The sequence below is a fragment of the Ambystoma mexicanum genome, chromosome 5q (assembly GCF_040938575.1).
Source record: "Ambystoma mexicanum isolate Mex_15411 chromosome 5q, UKY_AmexF1_1, whole genome shotgun sequence".
Taxonomy (NCBI): Eukaryota; Metazoa; Chordata; class Amphibia; order Caudata; family Ambystomatidae; genus Ambystoma; species Ambystoma mexicanum.
The window spans coordinates 499,150,608-499,168,526 of NC_090933.1; the positions used below are offsets into that span (position 1 = coordinate 499,150,608).

The following is a 17,919-nucleotide window of genomic DNA, read 5'->3' on the forward strand; positions in this document are numbered from 1 at the left end:
ACAGAGACCAATGACCACTGGCGGTCAAATCGTCGGCATGAGAGCCCCATCCTTTGAGGGAAGCTTTCGTCACTACAGTCACCTCCGGCCATGGTTGCCAAAACGGCTCCCCCATCATCGGGTTCCCTTCGTTGGCCCACCACAGAAGATCCTGGAAGACCGAGAGTGGAATCTGAACGGGATCCGACATCTTGCCTGAGAACTGCGACCACTGCATCTTGAGGACCCATTGCAGGGATATCATCCTCAGCCTGGCCTCTGGTACCAGGAAAATGCAGAATGCCATGAGGCTGAGCAACCTTAAGAATACGAAAGCCAGGAGACTCTGGGCCTGTTGAAACTTGTCCACCATCTGCACAATGTGATGAGCCCTCACCTTGGGAGGCAAAAACTTCCCCCAAGGACATGTCTAACACAGCCCCAATGTACTGGAGCTGTTGGGAAGGTGTCAGGTGCAACTTCTTGAAATTGAGGGAGAAGCCCAGCCTGTGGAGGGAGCGGCAGGTATGACCCAGGTGATACAATGCTTGCTCGGGAGAGCGCACCCAGATCAGCCAGTCGTCCAGGTAGGGGTAGACGTGAATCCCCCATCGCCTGAAGTACGCTGCCACCACCACCACCATTAGTTTGGTGAAGACCCTTGGCGGAGGTCAATCTGAACTGCAGGACCCGAAACTGAAATTGCAAGTCTCAAGCCACAAACCTCAGGTACTTCCTGTGCTTGGGATGAATTGGCACATGAAAGTAAGCGTCCTGTAGGTCCAGAGACACCAACCAATCCTGAAGTTGAATGGCCTGGAGGACTTGAGAAAGAGTAACCATCTTGAACTTGTCCTTCCTGAGAAGTTTGTTCAACCAACGCAAGCCCAGGATGGGTCTCAATCCCACCCAGTCTTTCTTGGGGGATCAAAAAAAGGGGAATACCATCCCTTGTTCCGCTCCGCTACAGGCACCAGTTCTATAGCGCCTTTCTCCAGCAGAAGCTTTCCTGCACAAGGAGCGGATCTGGAAGCTTCAAAGAGAGTTTCCCCGGTGGATTGTCATGAGGCCGCTGTAGGAAGGGAAGGCAGTAGCTGTGGGCTATGGTCTTCAGAACCCATGCATCTGAAGTAATGGCTCGCCACTCTTCGAGATGCTGAGACAGTCTGCCCCCAACCGGCGAAGCATGGAACATGGCCTCATGACTGTTTGGAAGCGGCAGCGTCAGTGCCTGAAGGCAAAGAGGCAGCTGCCTGAGCGACTTTGGCACCTCTATCTCCCCGACAACCACAGGTACTTTTTCACTGGCCCCTTTGACTGGCCGCCCCTCTAGTTCTACCAAAGGAGGAGTAGTAACAAATAGAACCTCCCCTCCACTGCTGTCCCCTAAGACGAAAAGGCAGAGGTTGACGCACAGCTGCGCTTAAAGATTTTACCGCAGCTTTCAAGGTCTGCAACCTCTCAAGGCTCTCGTCAGCCTTGTTGCCAAACAAATGTGCGCTATCAAAGGGCATGTTCAGAAGACAGCTTTGCACATCCGGAGCAAAACCCGACTTCTGCAACCACGCAAATCTGCGAACAACGGTGCTCGCATCCATGGACTGGCTAACACTGTCTGCCGTATCCAAACCAGACTGAAGGGATTCGCACATGCAATCCTTGTCGTCCTGCATGAGAGCCAGGAAGCCATCCCTTTCTTCCGCCTCGTGAATATGCTCAGCCTCTAAAGAAACAGTTCCACAGAGTGTGTGAGAACCTTGCTACGGCACAAGTGGACTTGGCAGATTTCAATGCCATGCTCCTCACAGAAAATACCTTCCGAGCCCAAACGAAGTGCTTGTCGTCCCAATCAGGAGGGATGGTAGGGTACGCCGCCTGCCTCGAGGTGGCCGTAGCCGCCTTAACCACCAAATTCTCGGGAGTGGGGTGAGTGGATAAATAGCTGGGGTTGCTAACGGAAGGGCAGTACTTTTTTGTTAAAGATTTATTAACAGTCGGAAGAGATTCCAGGGACTGCCAGGCAGCAGCCACCCTTTTCTGTAAGGTGAGATGAAACGATAACACCAGGTCAGAGGACGGACCTTGATCTTAGATGTCCGTTAGATCATCCTGTACAAATTCTTCAGGAGGATGGACTAGCCCAGATACTCCGAGACCCTAGCCATGACCCACCTGTATGAAGACTCAGCATGAGCCCCAGGCTCGGCCCTACCAAATTCCACTTCCGGAGAAGTGTCCAACCCACTGGCACCATAAAGGGTTTGCCTCAACTCCTCCAATTGACTGTCTCCAGAAACAATTGGAGCCACATCAAGTTCACCAGAGTCCTCAAAATCAGACCTTTCTTCCTCTTCATAAATGTCGTCCAGAGGGAGTTGAAACCCTGGCCTGGGGACAGAAGAGGGCCTGGAGTCCAACACTGGCCTCACAGACCTCACAGTAGCCTTTCTAGCAGGATCCACCATATCGGGGTACTCCAACGGCATATTTTGGCCAAAAATCCCCGAAGGCGTCGAGGGTGCCGAAGGCTTCAATGCCGAGAGTGTTGACAACCTTGGCGTCGTGAGCACAGAAGGCTTTGGCGTCGATGGTGCTGTGGGCTGATCAGATGGCAAAGCATCGACGTCCGAGTCAGAGGGACACGCGCAGACCGAGTTGACGCTGGCTTCAAGCCCTCAGTAGGTTGCAGCGGTCTCTGTGGACGAGGACCGAGACCTAGAAGCATGTCTCTTGCGACTATCCAAAGCCTTGTCCGAATGGGACCTCGAAGGCTCCCGATATAAGTCGCGTCACGGACCCGAGCCCGTAGGCGTGCAGAGCCACGGTACAAGACCGATCCTGGCTAGCTTATTTAGAAGGCACAACCAGACCCGTGCCCTCGGAGTGAAATATCGCCAACATTTGCTCCTTAAAGGCAGCCCATTCATCCGGAGTCCAGGACTTCATCGGGCATGCCACTTTCCTAGCGGCTCCTTCCTCCGAGGAGGATGAGGAAGCCGACCAGTGACGGCACTTCCGAGAATGCCGCGACAAGGAAGAAGAATGGCGAGAACCGCTCCGGGACCGAGAACCCCGGACCTCCTCCCGACGTGGAGAGTCGCCCCTGGAGTCGTCGGTGGACACCCCTTTGGATTTGTAGTTGGATTTACGGGACTTACTGGGCTTAGAACCCCTACCTATCTGGAGCTTCCCCTTCCGCAAGGCCTTGGCAGTCAGCGACTAGCATTTAGAACAGTCGTCAGTGTCGTGATTCTCGGCCAAGCACCACAAACAAATGCGATGCAGGTCCGTGATCGATATTTTCGACTTGCAATCCCAGCAGGTCTTGAAGCCAGACTGCGGGGTCGAAGAAAAAGACATCTCAACGATAAAACACAAGAGGCGTGCCGAGTTTCACGAAGCAACATGTTTGCGGAACAAACGCAACTGAGGCTACAGGCGCTGTGCGTCCTAGTTATAACATACGGTGACGACACCCTCGACGGAGGCCTTCGAGGGACATCGACCCGACGTCATCGACGCAGGACGCCCTCTGCTGAAAAAGTTTCTGAAGTGCACAGCTGTGGACATTACATGTCAAAGATGTGGAATACGTTGGAGGACCCAATCCATTTGAAATAGGCATTCTCTAAATAAAGAGTATATGTCCTCCCACAGCTCTCCCTACTGTAAAGGGCCGATGCCCGGTGAGGCCTGTGTAGGCCGCAGTTGTCTGTCTGTAAAGACTGCAGGGTTGCATCTGTACTTCTGCCCCCTATATGGTAGGGTAAAGGCACAAAACACCCCAGCCAAGGCTCTCAATTTGATAGAATGGGCAAGCAATCAGGCTTAAGATTTCAGGAGGTGATGCAGGCTGGTTCTTAATTACAGTGTTTTCCCCAAGCCGCCACAAAGGAATGTTCACCACACACTATGTTAGGTGATGACACGGCTTCTTTATATAAAATAAGGATGCTACCCAAACATATACATATAAATAATAAACTTAAATGTTCTTAGGCAGTTAGGAACTTTCTAGGTTTCTAGCAGCAGTATGCTAGGGTACACCCTCTTCGGGGAGGTAGACAGCAACGGCTTCCAGCGGTCATGAAACGCACCTCCGGACCCTGGGTGACACCAATGGACATCTTTGACTCAAAATTTCCAGGCACTCCTCTTCAGAACTCACGAAAACCCCTTCTCTGGATGGCAGGCACAAAGGACTGGCTTCCAGGGTACTTCTGATGAAGATTAGCAGGTTGCACGTTGGTCCCTCGTACCTCGGGGAGAGGTCTCGATCGCAGGTCCTCTCTGCATCAGTCCTTGGAAGAACACAGCAGTTTTTGGCTTACATGAAGAAAATGCAACAGACAACATCTCCTCTAGCTGGGCTTCAAGGAACAGCTTCTTCTTGCTTCAGCTTCTGAAAAAAATTGGTAAGTAAGAGGTCCCCAGATAACACATCTGTTCCCCATTTACTCTGGCTGAGCCAGGCTCAGTCAACCAATCGCACAGAAGGGCATTCATGCAGGCAGGCAGCCAATCAGGCTCACAGGCATTCAGGCCATTCACTCCACTCAGACACCCATAAAAAAGAATGTGGATTGGGTTAAGTACCCAGTTGTTCAGCACACTACACTGCATTCATGTCAGTTTCAGTCAGGGCTGAGAGTCGGTCTGACAGGAGGCAGCCCCAGAGCCACATATGGTATTTCCACCCAACAGCCAGTCAGGAGGAAGAGACATTCAGGGCTCCCCAGGACTTTGAGAAACAAGCTAAAAGGCAATAGAACCCAAGAGGCCACAGGGGCCATCTTGCCTTCCTGCAGGAATCCATTTATTCCAATGGCAGGGCCGCAGTGTCCCAAAAATGGAGGACACTCAGAGCCACTGCCAAGTCAGCATGTAGCTGCCACCAGCCCATACCCTGCTCTGTCGGCAACATACACGTGCCCAAAAACGCACATGTACCCCCACCGATTGGTGCCATAAGGGTATTCCCTGGGTGGTTCTCACCAAAAGGAAAACATGAAGAGTTGTACTGCCAGAGGTCCAGTCTGGACCTCTGTGTCATAAAACAGAGAAAACACACAGAAGTGGTAGGAAAATTAATAGTTACTCACCGAAGTGACTAATGTACTCTTAGTCCATAGTCATCTTTCCACCATACTGCATGGGTGTCCCTCGCTAGGGACCAGAGACGGAACCTTTTTCACCAGAAAATACCGTCTTCCCCTTTAAATTTAGACGCGCACAGGGGCACGGCCCTAGGAGTGTGCACCCCCCTGACTCCGTCCACCGGCGCAATTCCTCAGTCCCTATTGACGCGTCGACAATATTTAACATTGCCTAATGACACCAGTATTATTAGGGGGGGATGGGAAATCGTGGGACGAATGGAGGAAAGGGGACTATGTTCGTCACTACAGTGAGTAACTATTAATTACTCTTAACGTCCGGTCCCCTTTCCTCCATACTGCATGGGCAATTACAACTGAATGTAGCCCTAGGGCGGATAGGAGACCCTCCTTAAGAAAACAGATTCCATAGAACGCCTGTTGGAAAGCCACGTCTGACTTAGAGCCGGCGTCCAAACAGTAGTGCTTACAGAAAGTCGAATGGGTGGCCTAGGTGGCCCCCCTGCTGATGACCTGCCAAGGTCATCAGCCGCTGGAATGCGATGGCCCTGGCCCCAGGGCGGATAGGAGACCCTCCTTAAGAAAACAGATTCCATAGAACGCCTGTTGGAAAGCCACATCTGACTTAGAGCCAGCGTCCAAACAGTAGTGCTTACAGAAAGTCGAATGGGTGGACTAGGTGGCCCCCCTGCTGATGACCTGGCAAGGCACCAGCCGCTGGAATGCGATGGCCCTGGCCTTGGCTCTGACAGTGTTGGGCATGCATGTTAGCTGGAAGCAGTTTGTGCTGACCCTCATAGGCCTCCTTGATGGCTGAAACCATCCACCTTGCTATAAAGGCCTTGGATGCCTGCTACCTGGGCCTTGAACCCCCCCCACCTACCCTCCTCCCCCCGAAGGTGACAAACAGAGCGTCCGACTTGAGGAAGCCCTTGGTCCTATCCAGGTAGAATTTCAGAGCGCGTCTGACATCCAGACAGTGCATTACCCTCTGAGCATCCTCTTTAGGGCCGGCAAAAAACATAGGTAAGACTATCTCCTCGTTTAGATGGAACGCTGAGGCTACCTTAGGTAGGAACGCAGGGTGTGCTCTCAGGACCACCTTATCCTTGTGAAAAATAGTATAGGGTTCGGAAGCCACCAGTGCCTGGATCTCGCTGACTCTGTGAGCAGATGTCAGGCCCACCAACAGAGCTTTTTTATTGGTGACCAGCCTGATATCCGCAGACGCCATTGGCTCACATGGTTTGTGTGCCAAGGCGCCCAACACTACATTGAGGTCCCACACAGAGTGTGGTTTGTTGATGGGCAGGAAGAGTCTGGTGAGGTCCACCAAATGTCGCTCGACCACAGGGTTGCCCTATAGCTGCCAAATAGGTGTGGAATGTATCCACCTGCACGCCTGAGTGAGCAAGGTATGCAGAGGAGAGCACATCATTGAACGTGCACGTAAAGGGGTTGGGGGGGTGTCAACCTCTTTAGAGTCCGCCCAGTGACAGAACCTAGTCCATTTACTCTTGTACTGGCTCCTAGTAGCCCTGCTCCTAGCGCCCTGAATTATCTCTAGGTTAGCCTGTGATAAAACCAGGTGTTTCAGCGTGACCTGCTCAAGAACCACACTGCAAAGGCTAATTTCTGTGGAGCGGGGTGGAGTTCTCTGCCCCCGTGCTGCACCAGAAGATGAGCCGGGCCCGTCGGCAGGTGAATGGGAGGCCTGTCCGAGAGGCTGAGAAGCTCTGAGAACCACGGTTTCACCGGCTACCACGGAGCTAGCAGAATGATGCTGAGGTGACAAGATTCCTGTATCTTGCAGATCACCCTGTGGACAAGGGGTGTGGGAGGGAAGGCTAATGCTGTCATGCCGTTCCACTGTATCTGAAATGCGTCGCCCAGGAATCCGGGGCCCTGCACCTCCCAGGACGCGAACTTCTGGCACTACCTGTTGTCCCAGGAAGCGAAGATATCCACCTGAGGTTGACCCCATCTGCTGAAGATCTCTAGCAGCACCTGATTGTTCAGTTGCCACTCGTAATTGTCCGCTCCAAGTCTGCTGAGCCTGTCCGCCTCCAAGTTGGACTCGCCCAGAAGGTGGATGGCCGTACAGTAGATGTTGCTCTCCAGGGCCCATTCCCACACATGCTGATTGCTAGGCTGCACAGTAGAGGGGACCTGAAAGCCCCCTATTTGTTGACCATGCTGGTGGAGTTGTCAGCCTGGATGAGGACGACCTTGCCCCCAATGAGCAGAAGGAAAGCTTTGAGAGCTAGCCAGATGGCTTTCAGCACCAGCCAGTTGATATGAGACTCCTGCAGGTACCGGACTCCACGGACACTGTGGTTGTCCAGAGTGCCCCCCCCCTTGCAAGGAGGAATCGTGGTGATGGTGACCTGCGGGGCCGGCTGCCGGACGGGCTTGCCCATCCGCAGATTGCAGTCCCTGGACAACAAAGTGAGGTCCGGATGGAGAGAAGGAGGAATGCTGATCAACTCCGTTTAGGGGGCACGCTCCTGATTACATTAGGCTGCGAAGTGCATCTGTAATCTCCTCATCTTGAGAATCGTATGGGGTACGGCCAGTAGGACTGCTGCCCTGATACCTAATAGATGCTGGTACCACCAGACCGAGGTCACCTCTTGGGTGAGGAAGTGAGCAGTGGCCTTCTTGATGGCCATGACCTTGTCCTCCGAGGGGAAAACTCCCTCGGAGCTTGTGTCCCATATGAGGCCCAGAAAGATCAGGCTCTGCATAGGCTGCAGCAGAGACTTCCTGAAGTTGATCGAAAACCACAGCTCGTGAAGTGTACTCATAAGGGCGGAGAAGGTGTGGTGAACCGCCACCAGAGATCTCGCCCGGACGAGCAAGTTGTCCAGGTACGGGTAGACATGGTGGGCCTGGGCCCTGAGGAGGGCTGCCACTGCATTCATGAGCCTGTTAAACACCATGGGGGCTGAATTGAGGCCGAATGGGTAGCACCTGTATTGGAAATGGCAGCCCATGATCCTGAAATCGCAGAACGGAACGGTGTGGCTGCCAAATTGGGACGTGTAGATAAGCATCCTTCAGATCCAGGGAGCACATCCAGTCTCCCCTGCACAATCTCACAGTGGCGTAACCATCTTGAATTTTTGAAGAGGGAGAGGAGGTTTGAGGGTGGTGAGGTCCAACACAACTCTCAGACCAGCCTGGTTCTTTTGTATGGGGAAAATCTTGCCCCCCACTGGAGACACGTGGACCGGAAGGGACGCATCATGCCTTCTTTCCCTCTGAGGCTGTTGCGGAGGGGGACTGAAAATGGCTATTGCCACCCCCCACAACCCTTTTATTACTTGCGCCGGTGCTGGCTCAGAACAGTCAGGCTGCCTGGACCTCTGTTCTTCGAAGCAATGCCCGCCCCTTGTTGCAGCGTTGATGTGACTGGGTGTATGCCTTGAGCGTGGCCTTCGTAAGGATCGATAAAGACTTTGCAGTTTGCTAACTGTTTTACTTTTTATCTAGCTCCTCATCGGTGGTGGAGTGAAAGAGGTCACCACCCTCGAATGGAAGGTCCAATAATATGTGTTCCTGGACATCTGAGTTAAATTTAGTAGCCCGAAGCCAGAGAGTCCTCGTGTCCGTGGCGATGAACATGGCCCGGCCAGAGGTGTCAATGTGGGCCACGGTGGACTCCATGATGTCTTATGCCACCATTTTAGCCTATGCTAGTCGAGCCTTGAAACGTGACTGGCTCTGCACCGGAAGTTCTGGAAGGAAGTATGCCATTTCCCGCTAAAGCCTCTGGTTAATGGCTGCCAGCATGGCATCCGCGTTGGATTGGCGAAGATGCAGCAAAGCGTTGGAATAAAGCTTCTTCTCGTACGCCTCCAAGATTTCTCCTCGCCTAACAGCACAGAGGACGAGGTGGCCGAGGACGACTGAGGCTTTAAGTAGAGTGACGTAGCAGCAATCACCGAAGAGTGTGGTTGAGGGTGGGCCGACGGCAAGAGTGGATCCCCCTCCATTTGCCTAGGTTTGGCATCCAGGCACCGATTGACAGGCTGAGCAGAGTGGGGTTTGAGCCACCCCTTTTTGGCCAAGGCGACAACATCCTTCTGCATCGGAATCCCTGTTCTAGCTGCGGGGCGCAGAGTGATGACCTTGGCAGGTACCCTCCCACCTCCAGTTGTGCGACCTCTGGTTGTGGAAGCCCCAAGTACTTGGCCAGGCTGCGAGCTGTTCATGCAATGTCTTGGCCGAAGACGGAGTGTTGGTGGTCCTCCTCATCGGATTCTGCCAGGGTTTCCTGCTGGTCTGGAGCGGGCAGAGGAGTACTGGGTGCTGAAGGTTGAGGTGTGCTAACCTGAGCAGGCTGTGGAGGCTGGCATGGCACCGCCTGGGCTGCCGGAGGCAGTGGTGCCGGCACCTTGGGGCCCGGCGTGGGTAGCTGGGGCTGCGTCGGGGCCTGAGGCGCTGTAGCCATAGGAGGAATGACTGTGGGCGCTGGTGGCGGGACCAGAGGTAGCATGTCCCTGATCACATCCCGAAGGATGGTTTCCATCTGAGGGGATCTCATAAGTGTGAGGAATTTCTAAAAAGAACTGTCCTCAAAGGCAGGTGGGGCGCTAGGTTGCGTGGGAATAGGAGCAGAGCCCTGAGGTTGCTGAGGCCTGGACGTACTCTGCCTTGCTGTCTGCTGGGTGTATCTGCCCTGCAACGCTGAAGGATATACTGTAGGCTACATACCTGGCGAAGACCAGTCCCACCTGTGGTCTCCATCAATCTAAAGAAGTCACAGCTGGAGCCGCGCAGAGTCTAGCGTTCCTGGACCTCCTCTGGGATACAAACCCCGGGAGAGTTTTCTACTCAGCAGACAAGATCACAGCCATCAAGGGCCACAAGTCATTTTCTCAGCAGAGCTCAGCATGGTGGTACCAGCACCTGCTGCATATCATGGTGGCATACCTACTGGCCGTGCCTTACACAGGCTCAAAATGATACGATTACAGCAGCACTTCGCAGCCTCATGGAGTCAGGAGAGGGGTTACCCGGCATGGTGGTACCAGCACCTGCTGCATATCATGGTGGCATACCTACTGGCCGTGCCTTACACAGGCTCAAAATGATACGATTACAGCAGCACTTCGCAGCCTCATGGAGTCAGGAGAGGGGTTACCCGGCGGAACTCGTCAGTATTCCTCCTTTCTCCACCTTGTCTGGTGGAGCATGGAGTGCAACTTGAGGATAGGCAGACCCTTCCGTCAACCAGCACCGAAGGTTACCATCACCACAGACTCTTCCTTGGAGGGCTGGGGACCTGCCCTGGGCAACCACAACGTCCACAGAGGTTGGTCCCTTCAAGAACAGAAGGCCCGTATCAATTGGCTAGAGCTGAAGGCCATCTGGTTGGCTCGCAAAACCTTCCTGCCGCTCATCAGCGGCAAGAGGGTCCTCATTCAAACCGAGGACTTCCCCCCCAGGATGTATTACATCAACAAGCAGGGTGGCACCAGGTCTCCTCTATGCACCCTGGTGAGCATTTGGGAATGGGCTCTGGTGAACAAAATACACTTGACGGCGGTCCACCTCCCGGGGGAGTAAAACCTGGCGGGGGACAGGCACAGTAGGTTGGGTGGGGACAATTACGAATGGCAATTGAATGATTAGGTCCTTCAGGGGATCTTCAACAGATGGGGGCCATCCATAGGTGGATCTCTTTGCCACCTGGTACAACAGGAAGTGCCCTCAGTTAGCACCATGGCAGTGTCAGGTCCTAGGCTCCTTGGGCGATGTGTTACAGATAGAGTGGGTCAGTAATGAACCCATATGCCTTCCCTCCCACAGGGTGCACAGGGTTGTTAGGCATAATCCTGTGCAGTGCCCTTAGGGACCACTACACAAAATTAAGACTACAAGTGGTAATACAAGTTCACCTTTGGTACAAGCCTGTACTACACTGTTAAAGTGGTAGCAGTAGCAGAGCAGCCAGACTTATCTCAAGAGCAAATGAGATTACACAAAGGACCACAATTACTGTGACTCAAGCAAACACTGACTCAAGGTTTTTGGTTGAAAAGTAACAGTACATTATTTCTAGACCATCTGTTCGTAAAACACTTAACTTCTATTAATGTAAAACCACAGGTAAAATACACTACACACAACCAATTCTCTTTGTGCAGAACAACTCAAGGTAGGTACCTTAGGATTTGACAGACCAGTGTTATGAAACAAAAGGCCGGGAATACTCCATACCCTAAACCAGTAATACATTGGCCTAATTTCTGCCTCTTCGCCAATAAAACCCATGTCACAAGCTATTCGTACTGCTGCAGTTGGGGTGCTCTGCGGCAGTAGAAGGGTGTTCTTAAAAAACTTGCATTCAATTACTGTTAGGGATGCGGTGTTGGTAGAACTCCAGTCTTCTGACCCAATGCCAATTTGGCTGATGCCGATGCCTGGGCCTGGTAAATTGCTAGGGCGGTTTGATTGCTCCTCCCCGTGCTTGAAGTAGTAACGTTTCAGAGCCCCACTAGTTTTATCCAGGGTTGCTTTGCACTTTAGAAGCTGGGGTACCCAACTAGCACTACTTAAGAAGTATATACACAAGTAATCGTAACAGAGTACTTGCTTCAGAATAATGCCTCCCACAGGTATATTCAGGGATCTGCTTTTTGACTGCCTCAGGCTGAAGATCAATGACTTGGTCTTGCTAGCATTAATCTCCAGATCAAGCTCGTCACATTTCTTTTCAAAACAAGATAGGGCCAGTCGTAGCACCATAGGAGTTGTTGACAGCAGCACTGCGTCGTCTGCAAAGAAAAGGGTGGGTACTCTAGAAACTTATTTTTCCCCTGCTGTTTTTTGTGAGGGGTCGCAGAATTGGGAGTTCAACTGTCCCTGGATTTGGCTCCTGCTTAAAGCCTCTAGATCCATGAGTAACTCTTTATCGACCACCATTGGCGTTAGTCTGATGTTAACCTGTCAAAGGGTGCTAAAGAGAATATCCATCTAATGGAACACTGCACACTTTTACCTAGTCTTCCTAATTCAGTTTTGTTCCTCCTTGCCTGATGGTGTTAGTGGTGCCTGCCCCAAAGAGCATGATGGCAACTTGCCAGAGAACTGCCTGGTGTGGACACAGATTGGAGGCCAGACAGTTGTCAGCTACAAGCAAGAATGTATCATATGTTTATTCATGCCGAATATATTGCCGGAGAGCCTCCCCAGGTTTCTTAGCTTCTTTCAGCACATCTGGTTGCTGGGAAATCACCAATTTGTCCTATCCGGTGGATAGCATTGCTGCCATCACTGGACTTGGACCAATAGGACTTCCTAGTCCAGAAATTCAATCATGCAAAAGATACTTTTGTGAAATGTTGATTAGGGGAGGTACTCTTCATCTGAATCTATGTCACCCATATCCTGGTCTTCAACAGAAAAGAAATCTAGCTATGCCAACTTTAGGGGGGAACATGGTACAGGGTCAGTTGTACCCTCCGACATGGAACATGCTGCTTCTGGCAAAGGCTTACGGGAATCCTCCAGCCCACAAAGACTACCAGGTGCAACTAGTCACTGGATGACTACTGCATGCCCTCTAGAAAGGTCCCAATGTTAACCTCACTCCCCTCCATGCCTGGACTGCTGTTAGGGCCTACTGGCAGATTAGGACATCCAGTTTTTCATATTATGCCACAGGAAGGCATCTAATGACCCCTCTCGAATGAGAGGTACACAAGAAACTTGTCACCAGGTCGGGGTGTCTGCAAAGACAACACTTTTCTCACACATGTCATGTCTTCAGGTGCTTCAGACTTTGTGGAAGAATTACTAGGAGCGCCTCCCAACCCTGCAGCCTTCCCCTAAGCTAAATGATGGAAAAATGAGGACAGGCACTCAAGATACAAAGCATGTAGATTGACCACAAGCGATCTTCCCAGGACCTATGGAACGACATATCCTTCTCAAGACCCACCTAAAAAAAAAAAAGAAAAAAAAGGCTATTTGAGCCATGTGTAACACAGATGAAAAGCAAGGGCTCCTGCTCTACCCACAGAGAAAATGGCCAATGGTTGAAGCAGCATCAATGCCCTAGGTAAGTCCCATACGTGTGCTGCATATGTTCTCGTGCATGAACATCTCACTTTTCACAAGTTAAAAACGCTGCTGTGCATCATTCTCCTATCCCATTCATTTGAAAGGATGACACCCCATAAGTATAAAGGAAAGGGGATAAAGCGTAAGATTAAACTTGGATATAGTATTGAGCGCCCTGGAACATTTTAGTGGGAGAGGATTAGAACTGATGTGTTGGGCATCTCAAACTATAAGAGGCCTGCTAGAAAGGAAGATTACCAGTACAGTACTTTACCAGTGCTGAGCATATAACAGGAGAGCTTAGAGAAGGGAGACTGGTGGGTGATAAAGCTGACTGTTGCAAACAAGTTGAGCTGAATCAGCATGCATTCCTTCCCTTCGTCAACAATCCGCAGTGCATCGTCCAGTACTTGTAAAGTGGCCACTGCCACACTACAACTTGGTCTGAATAAACATTATGTAATCATTTGTTTTCTTATAAAGCATTTCATGCTGGATTTCCCCTGCTTTGTGTTCTTATAAAGCGCTTCATGCTGGATTTATCCCAATTGTTAAAGTATTAACAAGTATTATTACTCAATTTAATGGTACTCAATGTATTGACGTAAGAAGGACGAAGGTTCTAAATGGAGATAACGGTCATTAGAGTGCATAATCAAACTATTTGGTAAAGAAACAAAAATGTCCACTGTTCTAAAAGCGTGCATTTTTTATTAAAAGCACTGCATTTAAAAAAGGCAGCAACCAATACAAACATGCTACTGCTAGGCAAGTTGTGTACAGAAATAAAACCTTAAAATGCACAATTTAAGTCTTGAAAAAGAATAAAATTTCTGCTGATCAAAGACTCCCCGTATATGCCATAAATCACTCTAATGTGTGGGATAATATGCACCAGACCCATGAGGCAGTATCTTTTAAGAAAGGAGAAGGCGTACTCTATGAAACTTAAATATATCATTTTGAGAGTAATTACATACGAGATGTAACCCCAGAGATGCACAAAAAACACCTGTTTTGCATTTCAAATGGGGAGGTTTGAAGAAAGAGCATAGAAATGTTGGGAGAGTAACCGCAGAGAAAAAAATAAAAATGTATTATCTAGAGTAACATTGAGTACTGCAGATAGAAGCACATAACTTAAAGTTAGTGTGTATATCAGACACTGCAAAGTTAATCACTTCTAGCTACAGTGGGAAACATGCATTTCTTACAAGGTGCCCAGAAATGTAAAGTATACCAAATGCGTTATACTTCAATAAATACCTTGGGACAAACATCCTTGTCATTGCTTATGGGCTCTCTTGCTTCGCCAATATGCTTGCCACTGAAGTCTTTCGGGTGGAATTTCCAGAGAAGGGATAAATCCGTCAAGAGGAGTGAAACCTTTAACGGGTTTCTAAAGGCCACTTCGACAGTTATAGGTTCTGTTGAAAAATGAAAGAATTAAAATATTTGTTCTCCTCTATTCATGTATTTCTCGACACTACCTATAATAGCAGCTAACGGGTAAAACACAACATAATAGCCTGAACATAAAAAGCACTGTTCAACTAATCCAAGAAAACAACAAAAGTAACTACTTCACACTGTTTGTAGGAAACCTATATAATCTGATTTGCAAGCTTAAAACATCTTGATTGTGCCCAAGTTGCAGATCAACTCAAAATGATTTGGCAGAGGAAGTATTAATTAATTATACATTTTTGTTATTTTTTTTTATATTCGCTTTAGTTTATTTCAAACTTTTAGCAAAACATGACACACAAGAACAATTTATTCTATTCATTAGATGTATTTCTCTCCTTATGTTTTTTTAACAGTTAATCCACTGTTCTCATAGGTATGGGAGTCATTCATTTTTCCCTTTACTAATTTTCAATTGTCTTTTTCGAACATTTTCAAAACAGCCATAAGAAAGTTTACAGTTGCATAATTTCCTCTTCGATTGTCTGCTCCAAATATCTTTTCCCACAACTTCGCCGCATCAAGGCCTACTTTTTTGTATAGTTAATTTAAGAGATGGGTGTCCCTTAGGTGTCTCAATTCCGGGCAGAATATACATAGATGTTGTAATGTTTCTTTTTGTTGGGCACATAAACGGCATTCGTCTGTTTCCACTTTGTTATACCTCTTGTGTGTTGTTCTCTTGTGGGGTATGTTAAACCTCATTCTCATGAGTATAGTCCTCATTCTTTTATTCGGAAATGTACTTATATAACTTTTATTTAGAAGACTAAAATTGCTCTCTAAAAGAGTATGGGTCTTCGATGCAGATCTTTTTTCTTCGGTCTTTCTACAATCGTCAGCCAGAATAATTATTTTCACTAGGTATTTTTTTCAAAGGGTTTCGCTATTAATAACCTAAGCTGAGATATATTTTTCGCAGGAACTTTTTCATTGATTGAGTACCCATTCACCTTCACTGCTCATGCGGTTGTTGAGAATTTTGAATTGGGGTGGGGGGAACATTGTTCGAGGATTGTTTTCCTGTATAGTGAGATTTTATTCCATTGTATTTTTTTTTAACATTTCTTTATTAGTTTTCCAGTTACATAACAAATAACACATCAGGCAATGCCAATACAACCTTACGAACAGAAAGAAAAGACAAGCAACAACTTCCCGCTCGCCCAACCCTTCAACCCCCCCCCACCCACCCACCCACCCCTTCAACCCCCTCCAGGTTATCAGTGCATGCAACAGAACGCATCCAAATGACAAGAACACCACCTAGGATACATTGACCTAGACTATCTTCATAAAAACAATGAGCCAGATACTAATGGGCGCGCAGCCAACGAAGACACTGAGCAAATTGTAAAGTCAATAATCTTCAACCCCGCCCTTGGGTACCTTCCACATTGTCCTGCAACGAGAGGGCACTCTCAGAGTCCGACTCACGAGTCATATAGCTCCTGAAAGAGAGCCAATAGTCCTTGAGTCTACTGTTAAGGGGGAGCGTTTGGTTGTATTGCGACTCTCTACGCTCATACATCGACATGCAGTTCACCCATTGATGTATTGAAGGTACCGCCACCAGAGACTTGGCGAACACTGAAGCCATCCCAAACAGCTTTCTATCACTGCTTACAGGTAAATCTACCCACGACAGCACCCACGCTTCCGGAGTGAAAGGGATCGAGACCTCTAACACCTGCCCTATCACCTCAGCAACAGCACCCCAGAAAATCTGGACATGGGAACAGGACCAATCTACATGGTAAAAATCAGCGGGGGACTGATGACATCTCTTGCACTCCGGTGACCAAAGAGGAAAAAGTTTATGTAAAGACAGAGGAGAATAATACAGTTGATGCAAGAATTTAAAATGAATCAGGCAAAATCTGTTATCACTGGAAATCGATTTAGTCTAAGCAAGTATGCCTTTCCATTGATCCTCAGGTAATGAGCGAGCCATACTAACTTCCCATTTGGCCTTATAGGAAGAAGAATGAGAACCCCCAAGCCCTCGAGCCAGACAATACAGGGAAGAGATCACTTTTCTAGAAGAGGGCGGGGCTACAATATACTCTAAAATTGGGGAGGCCTCTGGGACATCAGGAAAGTCAGGCCATTCCGATTTCAGAGGCGGAAATATAACAACTGGGTGAGCGGAGTCCAGTCGCTTCTCGCCTTAAGGTTTTCCCAAGTTATACATTTCCCTTGTGGTGCTACATCGCCCAGGGTGTGAATGTGCAGACTCTGGAAATGCTGAATGAAGATGTGTTCAAATGTAAGAGTGATCCCACGGACCCTATATATGGCCATCTTGGGTGAATACCACCACGCCATCCACACCAACTTCGCCAAGCTGTCCCAGGCCCTGAGCGTGATCTCTAACGGTTGAACCTCCGTCTTCAAATGGCGCTCCCGTACGGCCCAAAGGAAGCCTCTAAGGTCCTCCGTTTGAGCAATTGACCTCTCCAGCTGCGACAGCGGCAGATCCTTCGTTGGTGACCACCACCAAATCGAGTACTGAATCTGTGCCACTAGAAAGTAGATAAACAGGTTAGGAACCTCAAAACCCCCCTGGGCATATGAGCTGCACATTGAGCGCAAGGAAATGCGAGCTCATTTCCCCGCCCAGATCAGTCTAGTCAACATAGACTCTATACGGTTCCAGAATGATACCGGGGGCCATACCGGAACGTTGTTGAAAATGTACAATAGTTTCGTTAAGACAATCATTTTAGCTAGGGCGATGCGGGCCGCCTGGGAGATAGGAAGCCAGACCCAAGAATCCACCCGATGTTACAAATGTTGCAAGGCGGTGACATAATTTCCCTGATACAAAAGTGCAGGGGAAGTGGACACCCTAATACCTAGATACCAGATTCCCTGTGGACACCATGCGAAGGCCTCTCCCACATCATGCGGGGTAACTCCTGGTGTAAGCGGAAGTACCTCCGACTTGGACCAGTTTATTTGTAGCCCAGACAGAGCATCAAATGCAGCTATCTCCCCCATCACAGGTTGCAAGTTTATTCGAGGATGCTTTATGTATAAAAGCATGTCATCCGCGTAGAGTGAAATGATAGATGCATGCGACCGGATTATCACTCCGCGATGAGAGTGGAATTCTCTCAATACACAGGCCACCGGCTCAATAGCCAGGGAAAATAGGAGAGGGGAAAAGGGACAGCCCTGCCTAGTGCCCCGCGTTGGATAGATGGGAGCGGACTGAACCCCATTCGTATAAACCCTTGCCCGTGGAGCCGCATATAGAAGGCGTATCCAGGCAAGATAC

At 49.4% G+C, this 17,919-nt stretch overlaps 1 protein-coding gene across 4 annotated transcripts in view; it reads right to left on the reverse strand.

Moving 5' to 3' along the window:
• The window catches only part of TRAPPC8 (trafficking protein particle complex subunit 8), a 2,435,788-nt gene that overhangs the window by 950,581 nt on the left and 1,467,288 nt on the right, over nucleotides 1–17,919 (reverse strand). For all 4 annotated transcript variants that reach the window (XM_069620968.1, XM_069620966.1, XM_069620965.1 and 1 more), the window contains one exon: nucleotides 14,436–14,596. In XM_069620968.1, the coding sequence (XP_069477069.1) occupies nucleotides 14,436–14,596 (161 nt within the window). The remainder of the gene's footprint in view (nucleotides 1–14,435; nucleotides 14,597–17,919) is intronic.